At 41.6% G+C, this 16,054-nt stretch overlaps 1 protein-coding gene across 1 annotated transcript in view; it reads right to left on the reverse strand.

Moving 5' to 3' along the window:
* Window positions 1–16,054, reverse strand: part of PPM1H (protein phosphatase, Mg2+/Mn2+ dependent 1H) — a 142,311-nt gene that overhangs the window by 67,469 nt on the left and 58,788 nt on the right. Inside the window, exon 2 of the mRNA XM_086748598.1 lies at window positions 9,639–9,807. Within this exon, the coding sequence (XP_086604724.1) occupies window positions 9,639–9,807 (169 nt within the window). The remainder of the gene's footprint in view (window positions 1–9,638; window positions 9,808–16,054) is intronic.

Raw genomic sequence — 16,054 nt, forward strand, 5'->3', positions numbered from 1 at the left:
CTTACACAACAGATCAGCACATAACCCTCGGCATCACCTGCATCCCAGCACCTTATGCCCAAAGCACTGCTTATTTCAGACTTATGCCCAGGGCTGTGAACTGCAGCTCCTTTTACTTTCTGCCGTTTCAGCTGCTCCACAAAGTTGCCAACCACTGGCTGTAGGAAATGGCAGACAGGTTGGAGTAAGAACACCATGAATTGTAATTTGCAGATCCAAAAGATATCATCCATTGTTGCCCCAAGCTACAAAATCCAAAACCTAATGCAAAATGTCTCTTTTAGCAACATGTGTGTAGACCATCAATACAAGTTCATGCTATTCAAATGGCAGAATTAATTGCTGAACAAATATTACTTATAACTTACTTTGTTGACATGCACATTTTAAAGCCTTGATTATAAAAATTACATTAAAGTCTATTTTTAAAAAATTATAGCATTGCTGCTGCAGTAAAGTTAAAACATTCTTAACCAGTACCTGAACAATATAGTCATCTACATAGTGAAGAGTTCCTCCAAGAGAAGGAATTCAGTAGTCTATTGTGCATTCCTCATTTCATTACTGAAATGCTGAGAAAAGGGAGTATTGGTCTACAGTGCTGGATTACTTACCACAGTAAGGATCATACAGGATACATCCTACAATGGTGGAAAACCCCAAAAATACAGACATTTCCGAGTGCAGCTTCTTAGCCAGACCCACCCACTTACCAGGTCTGGTAAATTCACCAAAAAACCTGTTGTGAAACTTCACCCCTGAAGGCATGACTGGCAGTTGTGCTAGCTTGCTCTGGGCTCAGAGTCCCTTCAAGTTCACACAACAGTTGGCTGTAAAATTCTGCTGAAGCCATTTTTAACAGATAACAGGATTACTGACTAAAAAAAACCCGTTTGTAAAAACAGATAGCTATTAATGGAAAATGTAAAGTATTTTACCAACAGAAAAAAGTATCCCAAAGTGGAAGTATTTCAGCTGAAAACAGAAACCATTTATTCAAAATGGCAACACTATGCCTCCTGGGAGTTGTAGATCAAACTACTTCTGCTCCCATTCTTCTCTTAGGGTTTGGCTCCTTGACCAAAATCCACCTCATGATCCACCATGGATAATGCTTCCACAGCTTATGTACTCATGTCATTCGAAAGGTGCTATTCCTTTGGAGGTGTGCTGCCTTTGGGGGAAAAAAAGCATAAAGGCATTACACCTCTGATTAAAATGGAAATATTTTACCTTCCACCTAGAAGAAGAAGATATTTTATCCTCCCACTCCCCCTCCCCCCAAACTATGACAGAAACTTACAATTAAGAACAAGTTTAACTGCCCCCATCCCTTAATTTTCTTAAGTTTTCCAAAGCAAGCTCCCACCAAAGTCTGTATTAGAGCTTTTCAGAAGATAAAGAACAATCATTAACACAATTCACTCTCATTATTTATTATAAGGACAATACTGGGTATGTCCTACACTGACCAAGCCTCATGTGAACTTGAAGTCAAATAAGGTGTCATCAGAGACTGTAAAGCTTTAAAAGAGATCAGAACAATGGCCCTTGACAAAAAGTGAAATTGAAATGTTACCACTTATTTCCTCTAAGCAAATGTGTAGCACAAATTAGGACAGAGAAACTCATGTGGGCCTGGGCTGTATCCTCAGGCTGTCACTGACGTGAACACTGCATGGCCATGTCAGCTGTGGTGGTTCTTCTGGAGTTCAGTGATCCTGTCCTTTTTGGACTAGTAATTCTTCAAAAAGAGGGTGTTGCTACCAGTTCAGACACCTCCAAGATAGTTCTCTAAATTGCCCTTATACTCAGCAGAAAGAAAAACCCTGCACTTTCAGACAATGCTCATGTCATTCCAAAGTAGATTTATTTCTCCCTATCCAGTGCAGAAATACCTTAGATAACTGAAAGGTCTATACTATAAGTATATACAGTCAGGGGAGATGCCTACCACAATGCTGCTGTTATACACACATTCTGTATGAGATGCTCTAGGCCCTTAGCTTCAGCTGGGATCTGCCTGCAGGCATTACTGTAACCTAAATATTAGTCTCCAAGAACTCATAAGTATTCCCACAAAGCTTCATTTACTTTTGAGCTAGCAAAGAGAGTATAACCATGAATAACCTACTAACTGTCTAAAAAAGGAAGAAGAAACAAATACCTTTCCCCTACTCTGAGAATAAAAACGGCTTCCCTATTTGAAATAAAGTAATTCTCCAAAAGCATACCAACTTTATGAGAATCAAATATATGGTGCAAATAAAGCAGCGACTCAGAGAACGAACAAGGGCTGGCAGTAAGGGCACACAGATGAGACAAAAAGCACAAAAAGGTCCTTGGTTTTCCTCCCACAGCTAACATCTGTACCCACAAGTGATTACCTGATCTGGTGTGCATGTGCATGGCTGTTCTCTTTCACATTTGAGAGCTTGAACTTCTTCCTGAAAGTATTGACATTCTGCAAACTCTCAGAGAACAAGACATCTATTTCTACTAGCTCTGGTGGTACTCTGTCAAAAGCAGTCTTTCAAACATCAATCTCCATTTGTTCTTTTAACTGGACACAGCCCTCACCTGGGAGTATGATTGGTCAACACAGTGATTTATTTTAGATTTTCTTTCAAAAGATTCAGTTTTAACAACATTCTGAATAGCCACCAGATACATGAAGAGCAAACAGATCCTTCACTGCTCTGACCTTACAATTCATTTCCAGTGTGTACTAGGAAATTTAATAAGCTTCAGGCTCCTCAACTGCTGACCCAGCTTGCAGGAAGGTTCAGCAGTCTCCTGGGTTTTGTAATTGTAAAATATAATTAAGACATGCAAAGTTTTGGGTCAAGAAGTGCATGAGAAATCATGAAAGAAAATGCATATATACATAAATTGGAGCTCAGTTATAGAAACAAGGGCAGCCTTAGCAATATATAGCAATCAATTTGGGACAGATTTTTTTCAGATAAGCTAAATAGTGGTCCTACATTGCAAACCTTCAGAATTTTTATGAAGCTAATTCCAAAACGGCAAATAAATCATGTTGCCACTAAAGATTTATTCTGAAAACCGCATCTGTCCCTGACTATTATTGTTTCAAATATGAACTACACTCAGAAAATGCATTAAAGCACATCTTCAGTTCTCATAAAATCTGAACTGGGTGGGCAATTGCCACCCCATCCTCAGAGAAAAGCCTCCTCATGTTACCAGAGATACGTTCAGCTACCTGTGGCTGAACAACCAGCCCTGTGTCACACAAAACTATTTCTGTGTCCCATCTTTATGGCAAAGAAAACTGCTGAATTAATAGTTATGTATCCTCACATTGCAATGACAATTAATAATGCATCATGTTAAGTCCTGCAACCTGTCACTATGACAATACACTGGTATAGGTTTCCCATTTCACTCACTGATGGTATTCATCATCAGTATTCATCATCAAGGTACCCCATAGTTAAAGGTGTTTAGAAACAGTACCAGTGAAAACGTTGTGCAATTTAAACTCCTGAACTGGGAGAGAGGGCAAATATGATTAATTAATCAGCAGTGAAGTGGGGTCGGGAGAAGGGGAGAGAATTAATTTAGGGTTGAATTTGCAGAGTTTTTTCTTTCACTGCTCTGCTTAGTTTATCATCTGCTCTTTAAAGAAGAAAACCGTAACACTGGAACAGGTTGCCCAGAGAGGTGGTTGATGCTCCATCCCTGGAAACATTCAAGGCCAGGTTGGACAGGGCTCTGAGCAACCTGATCTGGTTGGAGATGTCCCTGGTCACTGCAGGGGGGTGGACAAGATGGCCTTTAAACGTCCCTTCCAACCCAAACCATTCTGTGATTCTATGATTCTAAATTTATGCTATTTAACAGGTTTTCTTGGATTTTTCTGTGTGTTGAGACTAAACAAACGTTCACTTCTCCATCTCCTAATTTCTGGCTCACCACCTCCTTCTTCCCACTCCAGAAGGTCTTCAGAGTCCACCCCCAGAGTCAAGGCCATGACAGCGGCACCCAGCCCACGTGGACAACTCGTGGATTTCTGACTCCCTTATGCTGCCTTGCCAAAGCGCAGGGCTGCATTGATGGTGTTAGCATTAAATAACAGTAATGACATACTCTCAGATGCAGCTGCATTTAAGTTTCACAAGCTTCCCAGAAAGTAGAGTAAAACAAAGATGGCACGTGGCCTTCTCAAAGATTCTGTGGAAAAAAAAAAAAAAAAAAAAAAAAAAAAAAAGAAAAATCTGAGGATGACAAGATGTACTCTGTTAAATCAAGAGACAGTTTAAGTTCCAGTTCCTATTTCCCTTGTGCTCCACACTTTAAAAAACTAAACAACAACAGAAAAAATATTTCTTTTTATCAGATAAATACTCAGTAAACTGCTTCCGTCATCCCTTCTTCCTTCAGTATTTCTTCACCACTTGGAGACAATTTCAGATTGTGTGTTATGGTGGGATTTCCCCATGAGGCATTCAGCCTCTGGCGTTCTTACAAAATACTTACTGGGACGATATTATACCATTCCCTGGCGTGTCTCAAGCCTGTATTTCTACATCCTATTGATACATAGTAAGTTGCACCCTCCTCATATTTAACACAAGACTCATACACTCCTTAAAAAATATTTGCTAACAATGCTATGTGAGGGCAAAACACAGTATTATACCTCACAGTATAATATTTTAATATGAATACATAACGATAAGAAAACAAAAAATATGACACATTACAGAAATGGGTACAACTTTTTTTTTTCCTTTTTAGATATATTCAACCAGCAAAAAAATATACCAAGGAAAAAATCCTACTAATTGCTAGTGTAAGACTGCCCTCTAGTAGAAAACTTTCTCCAGAAATATGCTGCCTGTTTTGAGAAAGTGTATTACAAATTTAAATTCACAAGCTGCGGTCTAATAACACGGTAGAATAGGTTTTACACAGCTAACTAATGAGTGCTATAGCACTCATTCAAGTGTCATATAGAAAACAGAAGAAAATCTGTAGATAAGAAGAGAACATAGAAGGAACATGATAACAAGTAGCATAAAAACAGTATACTATATATTATGTGGATCAGCTGGCTCCTCAGTTCAGACATTATGCTAATTTCTGGTAAAAATACGCCAGAAATAGAAGAAAGAACAGAAGATTTGAAATAAAAATGTTTATCTCAAGAAGCTTGAAAGGGAGTGGCTGTTTATTCCAAAATAGAGATGAAAGATACAGAATCAAAGTAGAAGAGAGTGAAGAGAGGAAGAGAAATCGGAAAGTCCTGTGAGATACTTCACATAACAGAGTAACTGGATATTTAAAGAGGCTGACAATCATTAAGTATAAAGTTATTTCATTTCATTAAGTATAAAACGAGCTTTCAAAAATATGCAATCAGTTCATAGACTATTACTATACCATAACAGTATGATGACGATAAGGATAGATACAATCAAGGCTAGTGAAGACACCTTTCTGATAATGAAACAGTTTTCTATCCTTGTATTTTTAATGCAATCTAAACATATCAACTATGAAATGTTTGCAGAAAAGTTCCTTCTGGGGAAGATGATTAACCATGCAGTACAGTATGTACAACATAGCGTGTCCCTTGCTCTTGAGAAGCATTTGATACTACTCAAAAGCTGAAAGTTAACTGGACTCTGTGAAACAACACTACAAAGCTTTTTATGTCCCATACATGCCCCCAAAATATGAAAACATTAGAAAATTTAGTACAGCTACATTCACCCACATCTCAGATGCAGAGGCCCCGACCAGGTATCTCACATGTTAAGCCTGGAACTGAAATGTGGCGTGTATTGGCTTTGCATGGCAAGGTTTTCGTAGCAGGGGGGGCTACAGAGGTGGCTCCTGTGAGAAGACACCAGGAGCTGCCCCCGTGTCCCATAGAGCCATAGCCAGCTGGCTACAAGATGGACCCCCACCACTGGCCAAGGCCAAGTCCATCAGTGACAGGGGTAGCACCTCTAGGGTAACCTATTTAAGAAGGAGAAAAAACCTGCACAACACCAGCAGCAGAGAGAGGAGTTCAAGTATGTGAGAGGAACAGCCCTGCAGACACCCAGGTCAGTGAAGAAGGAGGGCAGAAGGTGCTCCAGGTGCCAGAGCAGAGATTCCCCTGCAGCCTGTGGTGCAGCCCATGGTGAGGCTGGCTGTGCCCCTGCAGCCCATGGAGACCCACGGAGGAGCAGAGATCCACCTGCAGCTCTTGGAGGACCCCACGCTGGGGCAGGCGGATGCCCTGAAGGATGCCTGTGGCCCATGGGAAGCCCGTGCTGGAGCAGGCTCCTGGCAGGACCTGTGCGCCCGTGGAGAGAGGGGCTCAGGCTGGAGCAGGTTTGCTGGCAGGGCTTGTGACCCTGCGGGGGACCCATGCTGGACCCACGTTCCTGAAGAACTGCAGCCTGTGGGAAGGACTCATGTCAGAGAAGTTCGTGGAGGACTGTCTGCTGTGGGAGGGACCCCAGGCTGGAGCAGGGGAAGAGTGTGAGGAGTCCTCCCCCTGAGGAGGAAGGAGCAGGAGAGACAATGTGTGATGAACTGACTGCAACCCCCATTCCCTGTTCCCCTGCGCTGCTGGGGAGGAGGAGGAGGTGGAGAAAACTGGGAGTGAAGTTGAGCCCAGGAAGAAGAGAGGAGTGGGGGGAAGGTGTTCTTGAGATCTGGCGCTTTTTCTCATTACCCTATTCTGATTTTGACTGGTAAGAAATTAAAACAGTTTCCCCAAGTTGATTCTGGTTTTGCCCATTATGGTAATTGGTGATCTCTCCTGGCCCTTATCTCAACCTATGAGCCTTTCATTATATTGTCTCTGCCCTGTCCAGCTGAGGCAAGTGATAGAGCAGCTTTGGTGGGCACATGGTGTCCAGCCAGGGTCAACCCACGACATGGTGTTAGACCAAAGCTAGTATCTCTGCACAGCACCAAGATGTATCTTCCCAGGCCGCTGTCTGCATATGGGTCTTTGCAGTGTGCTGTGTGTGCATGACACAGCATTGCCCCTTGTGTCAAACCCATCACCTGGACCACGCACATTGTTGCTTATCTTGATGTGTTTTATATACAGATGTCGTGGTTTTGTTAGTGAGGGGGGGCCTAAGGTGGTAGCTTCTGTAGGAAACTGCTAGAAGTCACTCCCCTTTGTTCAGTGGACTCGGCCAGGCCTAGGGCGGACCTGCTGCTGGCCAAGGCTGAGCCAATTGGTAGCAGAATGTCCCGTGATAACGCCTCTGCGATAACGTATTTAAGAAGGGGAAAACAGGAAAAAAAAAAAAAGGAGAGAAGAGAAGATGTGAAGAAGCTGAGCAGGGGCAGAGGCGCAGAGGGGAAGGCGCAGGCCTCATGGGCCTTGCAGGCCTCACCCTCTGGCCTCTCGCCAGGCAGCCGACTGGGCCCAACTCGGTCCAGCCCCGCTGCAAGAAGTGAAGAGGAGATGAGAAGTGAATAAGATGATGTAAAAAAAGATCCTGAGAGACATCTACCAGCCTGTTGTGAGGAACGGCTGCAGACGCCAAGGTCAGTTCAGAAGGAGGGGGAGGAGTAATGCGGCTCCTGGCCAAGATTCCCCTGCAGCTTGTGGTGATGACCATGGTGGAGCAGGTTGTCCCCCTGCAGCCCATGGAGGTCCACGGAGGAGCAGAGATCCACTTGGAGCCTGTGAAGGACCCCCACCCAGGGGAGGTGGATGCCTGAAAGCGGCTGTGGCCCGTGGAGGGCCTGCTGGGACAGCTGTTCTGAAGGGACTGCACCCCGTGGAAGAGATGACCCACGCCGGAGCGGTTCCACAAAGGACTGTGGCATAGGGGTGGGACCCCACAACAAAGCAGGGGAGGAATGTGAGGAGTTCTTCCCCCAACCATGAAGCAGCGGTGTGAAACAACGTATGATGAACTGACTGCAACCCCCATTCCCTCTTCCCCCCTGTGCCGCTCGGGGCGGGGAAGGTAGTAGAGATAATGTTAAGCTTGGGAAGAGGGAGGGGTGGATGGAGGTTATCTTGTTCTCTGTCTCATTATCCTGCTGTTTGTAATAATAAATGAATAGTTTTCCCCAAGTCGAGTCTGTTTTGCCCGTGATGGTAACTTTAAGGATTTCTCCCTGTCCTTATCTCAAACCTCGAGCCGTTTTTCCTTATATTTTCTCTCCCTGTTCTCTCGGAAGGTGGGGGGAGTGAGAGAGAGACTGCGTAGTCTGGTCCTGATCAGGGCTGAACTACGACAACAGGAACAAGTACTACGGCCAAATGCTTGCTTCATTAAACATAATTAATGTATACAAAAATTAAATAGTCATGGAAACAAGCATCTGCAGTGGTAGACAGTTGCACAGACTTTCTAGGAAATATTTTTTAAAATATAGACTATTGAAAGAAATCCTGTTTTATCTTGCATGACTGTACACAGAACGCACAGTCCCAGCAACTACAGGGCACAATTCTTTATCCAAAAGTGTGTAAGTATGTACTTGAAAAAAAAAATCATGACTGTCTGAGTGATTGAGAGGAATGAGGAATATCAGCACACAGGAACTGGGATGTAAGGAAAGATTTGAAAGAGGAAAGACAAGGCTATTTGCAAACCTGGAAAATCCAGAGTCTGAAAACATTGCAGAAATAATGAAATATGAAACAGAACAGGAGGACCAAGAGGTGAGGAGGGACACAGTGCAAGAGGAATGCATGTTGCTCAGGATCCCGGTGACCCCTGCAGCCATCAAGTGTACCAAGCCATAGGGTTTGGGGAGAGACTGAAGCAGACTGCTAATCACAACCTGCTTTAAAACAAAACAAAAAACCAAAAAAAGGTACTTCTAGTCCACTGAAAGACTAATTATCATTTAAGGAGAATTTATGTTCTCACCGCAGAAGAAAGACAGCATATCTATGTTGTTCAACTCCAATGCTCAGATAGGGCATTTAGTGTTACATGACTAAAATGTCTGAATCAAACACATACTATCAATCATTACTGGAGCCTGAGCTCATTCTTAAAGAGTGGATGAAGTAATTAGCCAGTCAGGAAACAGGACAGATTAAGAATAGCAGATGATTGCTAGCAGACAAGTGCGTGATGTACATCACTCTCCACACAAAGAGAGGAGCCATAGTCTGCAAAAATCACTGAATTCAGTGTGCTGGGTAACCTTACTCTACCTGCATAAATCAGCCTTGCTACACGCAATACTGCTTCAGGGAGAAGAACCCAAACAACTGCCTAACCCTTAACAAAACTGTATGTATAAACGGTGATACTGCTATGCTTGCAATGATTGTCATTGGATAAGTCAACCACAGCCATTAAACTCACAGTATTCTGCAGCAGTAAATTTCTCAGGATTATATTTTCAGAAATGAAACAAAAAGTAACATCCAAGGAGTATTCCCTTTGCCATCTTTAAACTAAAATGTCTTAGATGGACACTGAAAAATGTAAAAAATCAAAAATCAAGTAGTAGAGCTAAGGAAAATATAGTTAACTGTTCTGTATTTAAGCAGAAATAATTAGTAAGAGGCAACTGAAAATATATGAAACATTCAGTACATGTCTTTTAGTGTCATATTGCCACATTCTTTTATATTTATTTTGTACTTCTCCACTGACAAGATACAGAAGTCTGCTTACTGAATTGTCTTTCAGCTGGAGACCTTCTCCATTGGGCAGCGACGACCTCCGTTTTGTTGACGAGTTCTTGTTTGGTGTAGAATTAGCTCCTCCAGCTTTCTTCTTGACAAAGAGGACTTCACAGCTGGCTTGATCTTCATTGTGCGTGCTCTTCCCTGCATTTATTACCCTAAGAAAAAAAAACAAAAACAAAAAAAAGAAAACAAGAGTCATGTCCAAGTTAACAAAGCACAGAAGTCTCCATCTTTATGTCATATGTGACTTAAGATGTATGGAACTATAGCACAGAAATATTGCAAATACCAATTGAATTAAAATACCTGACTTTTAGACACATACATATACATACATACACACATGTGCATACTTGTCTGTTTCCACACATCTACACATGGCATAACAACAATTTTTCACAGAACTATGTGAATAAGAACTGATGGTATCATGAGCATGTTTTACCCTTTGGTATACCATAATTTTCCTTAAAGGGACTACGTGATGGTCAATGCTGATAACACTTATGCCTCCTAGTTGAAACATGAGATGCTCAGCTGCTTTTCTACCTGCCAGCCTCTCTGCTACAGTGAATAATGAGTCTTTTGGATAAGGGTGTGTATTCTGTCAAGTTCTGAGTCTTGCACAAAGAAAATAACTGCTATAAATCTAAAAACTGTTACTGCTAAAGGCACAGAAAAATATGCAACTGCTATTAGTCTGTTTGAAGGGCATATTTTAGAACTGCTGTGACAGAAACACAAAGGAAAGGCTTTGCCTTATATTCCAACATGCAAGTCAAGCTTCCTTGTACCACAGCAACATAGGGAGATACATACTAAATACATCCCTCTAGCACTACAGAACAATATAAACCCCCCCTCCCTCCAAAAAAAAAAAACCAAACCACCAAAAAACCTCAAAACCTCACACCTCTGTCCCACCTGCAGCATAGTGAGCAGAAGATTTGCACCAAGAGCTGCAGGCATGCGGAAACCAGCACTACAAGCTCAGTACAAGCTTCGGACAGCCAAGGGTGTCCTGAGACTTGCACCACAACTGCTCGTCTTCCTTCCATCAGTGATGAAGCTGAAATAACAGCTATTCCGCCACCAACATTTAAAAATCCTAATCAGAAATTTGCATTACCCAAGATATTGTGGTTACTATCATCCATCTCAGAATAGCTGAGTTCAAACACATTTTCCCCTTTCTACAAGAGAACTTTGTCACAAGCTGACTGATTTTTGCATCAGTTGACACTGTTCAGTACAACACGTGCTTTGACAGTCCTGGGCTCACGCAGGGAAAATCTGTGCAAGATGGGATTATGTCTTGTTCCAATCAAGCAAAGACATTGTCACTTTGATGCAAGCATGTCTTACACCACAAACGCTATCTAACTACTTCACTGCGAGGTTTGAGTCACTGAACAAGTTGACCACTGTCAGAGACAGAGTTTCCACTGCTGGACAAACACAGACTTTCACATTGGGGACATGACGTCTTTAAAAACAGCTTCTGCCTCTCCAGAAAGTAAAACAGCTTGAAGGCACATCATATTCCTGATGGCAAGTTCAAGACATACCTGACTTCTTGATCTCTAATGTTTTCATTACAGTAAAATTTCACAAAACAGGAAAGCACTTGCTAAAGGTTGTTGAAACGAAACCAAAAACGAAACCAAAAACCAGGGAGGCCTGCAGGGGACTCTGCCCCAGCTTGCCTGCACTTGCTGAAATGTCAATTCTGCGTCAGCCTTGCTTAAAGGTAACACATTCTTTTGCTTTTCTAAGAGCAACATGATACTGTGACGTGCAAATGAGTATTCCTGCCTCTGATTAGAAAAAACAGTCGCCTTCTACGAAAATGTGCACCCACTACAATTAACTGCTTTCAGAAACTCTGTTTCCTTAACAGAGCCAAATGTCACACACTGCAGTCTGACATCTGTATGCACAACACCACCAGTTGTTTACAACTATTTCTTGTAAATAAACACCAACTGTGGATAAAATTATTTTGTGACACACACACAGAGCAGAGATGAAGGAGCATTTAGTTGTAAGGCACCTGTGAGCAGTTTAACCACTCACCTCCTGTAGTGCCTAACCTTTGAGCAACTGGAGATCAAACACTGAGATGCAGTAAGCTTCTAGTCTGAAAAGTCAACATTTTCTTGACACATTAGAAAAAAATGGAAGCATATATTCAGAAATAAGGGGAGAAAAAAAAAAAAAAGCACAAATAAAGAATTTACATCAGCTGACCAACAGCCCTTTTGTTTGCAGTGCTACAAGCGTGATTAAAATACTGCAGGAGCACAGAAAGTGTAGTTTTATCATATCAGGCGCTAATAAATACTCAGTTTAGCTGATGAGGCTCCTTACTGGTGCTGCTAGCTGTTTTCAACCCCATTTAAAATAAAAGCAGAAGACAAATAGAGACAAAAGCTACTCCTTACAAAAATCACTATCCTTCCTTGCTACTTATCATTCCTTACAAAAATCACTTAAGTATCAGAGCTGCTCTGGTTTCTGAGCTTAGTGATGGACTTCAGGACTTGTATGGTAGGAGATGTTCTGATGCTTAATGGCGTGTTAAGTTATGTACAATACGGTATTATTTTATAAAGCTCTTGCCAAAGAAATTTGTCAAGGCACTGAATACATTAGAAAGGCTACGAGAACAAAGTGACCTAACACGCTAGCTTGGCAGTCACCTACTGTGAAACGCCTGGAGTTGAACCTGTGTACCAAACACCGTGCTGGAAGACGATAGGGTCAAAAGGAACCTGGCAGACTGAATACTGAAAGCATGTGGGGGCTGGGGTGTCAGCGTATGTTCCCACCCCTAATTTCACTCTGTCACTCAAAAAATCAGCTTTTCTCTCTCCAGCAGAGGACTAAGTTTGTTCTGGAAATCTTTGTGAAGACTTGAACTAATCATAATATCAAAACAGCGCTTATGGGTGCTACTGGGTAACGCAAGGTCTAAATGCCAAAAGATGCCCCTCTCCTGAGATAAGCACTCTTCTACCCTTCCATCCCATCTCGTAGGCAAACTTTGGGAAAGGGCTGCAGTGAAACCCTGTGATTTTTAATCTCAAAGCCTGAGCTATGTGTTGGTGCCTGATCTCCAGCACCGAAGCCAGTAACACCTACTCAGCTTCAAACATCCCTGTCTTTGCTGCTTTTTGAAATCCTTTTCTCTCTGCAGCTTCTTAAATCCCTCCTCAAGGCAATTCTTTCAACCAGCTTTCCAGTGCTGATTTTACTGTTGTCTTTCCTCCTTGTTCTCACAGACTGTAACTTATGATGGCGAAAACCACATCTAAGCTGCTTATATAAATAACAAAGCAGAACTAACAAGATGTTCATTTCTCCAAAAGGTAACTCTTAATTAGGCCTCTGAAAATTTTTATGGAAAACCTACCATCCTCCTCCTTCCATAGAGGAAGTGCCTCAGCTTCCTAAGCTTTTCAGTTCCCCTTCATATTTCTTTTACTGTCTGCCTCGAAAAATAAGTTATCCTCCAGTAAAGTGAACAAAATGAGATAAAGCACTACCTTCTCACACTCAGTACAAGAAAACTCTCCCCCACCGAAATAATCTCTCCAGTCATACAGTTGTCCTCACTTCCATTTTATCATGTATGTAAGTAATAATAATACAATTTGGAGAAAAAGGAATTTAAAAAAAAATCTTGAAGCCTACATAATTCTCCAGCTTTTACTCAGAGAAATGTTTTCAAGGGAATTCTTGCTTTTGTTTTCTCTCCCCATAACAATTCCTCAAGAAACTTTTTGATTAGACCTATTAATGATGAACTCTTTCCATTCGTTTTCCTCCTCTCCTCCATTATCCATTTATCTCCTATCCAATTTTTTATGAAACTCAATACAAATAACATATCTAACTGGGATCAGAAGCTCCTCTTTTTACAGTATTAGCTGTCTCTATTGTGTCAAATGCATTTCTCAGTAATAAACAGATAATCCTAAGGTTTCGTTCACAGTATACTAGTGCTAGTAAAAATACATCCTACTTCGCAAACAGGAGCTTCTTGAAGCCTGCACAGTGAGGTGGTGGGATTTGGTAACACTTGAAGAAGTACTTGCATCAACTTTGAGGGACACTTCAGTACTTCACGAGACTAATCTCAAAAATGTCCTCAGCTAAAAGCAAATCCTCCAGCTGGAAGCCAGGTAGTTTATTTGTCTCACAATTAGCATTCTGTTGGTATCTTGCGAGACCCCAAATCCTATCTGACTGAATGGAAATGTAGGTCACGCTGTGCTTCTATTCTTTGTTCAACAAGCAGAGCTCCAACTCCTGTGCCAAGATCATTGATTACAAAACTCTCAGTTTATTGTAAAAGAACCAAAATAGACTGGATGAACAAATCCAAAACGGGCTTTGGTAATAGTTTCCTGACCAAAAAAAAAGAAGCCACAGAAAACTCAAAACAGCACAAATATTTTGAAGCATTTCTGTTCAGCTCTCTATTTTTCACTCAATATCAGTACATACACTCTTCAGTTGTTTTACTCCTCCCTATATTATGCTCATCGACATTACATTAAGTTGTATTTGCTTCAGCAAAAGTTCCAAGCTGTGCTGTAGGAGTTTTACCCTGGTCTAATTTTTTCAGAGTTTGAGATCTAAAGTAGTTGTCCAATTATTTGCATTTTTTTAAACTTACAAGTGTAGCAAAATGTTGTATGTAACATATCTAGATAAAAATAACAGGTAAAGGCAAAGAGCTCGACCAAAATTCTGAATGATGCAGGACAACATCAGCGTACACAAAAAATGCTTTCTGAAGTTTAAGGACTAAGAGAATTACGAGAGATTGGGGAGTTACACTGCACCAGAAGCATGGGAACTACCAGCAAATACATTCTAGACGTGCCTGAGCTAAGAAATAAAACCTGTAAACAGGGAGCCTCATTCACCTACCCACTCAGTTTAGCTGAGCTGTAAGGTAACAGACAACCACCTGCGACCATGAGAGGACACATCAAATCCTATCTGCTTCTACCTCACCAAGACACAGTTCCTCTCTGCAGCAGTGGAGAGCATTCCCGGGTCCGCTTCTGTTTTAAGACCTGTTCTGAGGGTCAAGACATTCTACACAAGCACCTCCAGAGCAAAGGTCTGAGCAGCCCATGCTTGTATCGTGTAGGTTAAGGCTGAGGCTGTGCATATCTTCTGTATAGCCCACAGGGTCTGCCACTGGAACATGAAAATACCTACAAATGTTTCTAAAAAGAAAGTGCTGCAGAGAAAGGGGGAGATGTATCAACTTGCATTTGTCAGTGAGGAAGCGGCCATGCCAGGTAGAGAGCCATCCTGGCAGAAGAGATCAGCTGAAAGCAGATGACCTCAACTGTGCTCACACAAACGCTCAAAGTCCTGTAAGATATTAAAAATATATATTAAAAAAAACCCTGCAAACAAGTTGTCTGCTTCAAAATAATCCATACCTTTAAAAAAAATAAGATTAAAAATCCCCATTCAATCGCCAAAACAAAATTTTTCTCTGAACCGTGTCTTTTTCTTTCTTTCCAAAGGAAATTTTCTAACTCATCATTTATCTAATTAGTAAGCATATTATCTTAAACATTTATTATACTATACAACTTGGCATGCTCTTTATTTCTCCATTACCAGTTTTCAGATTACTAACAATAACCAAGAGTAATATTGCTCATTGGGGAAGTAAACGATTCGTTTTCTAGTAGATACTGGCTGTATGCAATAATCACAAGAATTAAGCAATGATAACCAAGGGCTTTTGTTGAGGTTCTTTATATTTATTTGCTGTGGATAAAAGTGACTTTCTGCAATCCTGGCATGCACAAGTTTCTAAAATAAATGCATTAGCAACCTTCCTGCTGTTCACAAGGCGAGAAAAGAATAACGGCAAAATGTCACGCTCTATCCACGTGGTCCCCAGAAAACAACAAAAAACTCACCCTCATGCAGTTGCTTTACATGCTTGGAGGAAAATTTAGCTCACAACAGAAACTTAAACCAGAGTCCATTATCTGAGGTGAAGGAGAGTTGCTTGCAAGATGTCCTGCGACGTGTCTTTACTGGGTGAACCTGCTCTTATTTGATCTACAAAAGCTTCAATTTGTTAACCCAAGGAAAAGGCAAAACCTCTTCATCTCCTCCTTATGGCTTAGGAGAAGCAGATATATCCATGGGCAGGTTCATTGTTTATTGTGATTTTCAACTTAAGGCTGGGCAGTCAGAGTAACAGTGGGCACCTGTAGCTGTTTTGACATGGAATAAATCAATTCATCAGGCAGCACAGAGCCCTTCTCACCCCCTGCCAGCCTACCAGGCTCCAGCTGCTCCCAGGAGCTACAGCCAACCTTCCTCCTCATTCCAGCTGTGGTACACGCGTGACCC

Source organism: Chlamydotis macqueenii, chromosome 1 (genome assembly GCF_036417535.1).
Source record: "Chlamydotis macqueenii isolate bChlMac1 chromosome 1, bChlMac1.mat, whole genome shotgun sequence".
Taxonomy (NCBI): domain Eukaryota; kingdom Metazoa; phylum Chordata; class Aves; order Otidiformes; family Otididae; genus Chlamydotis; species Chlamydotis macqueenii.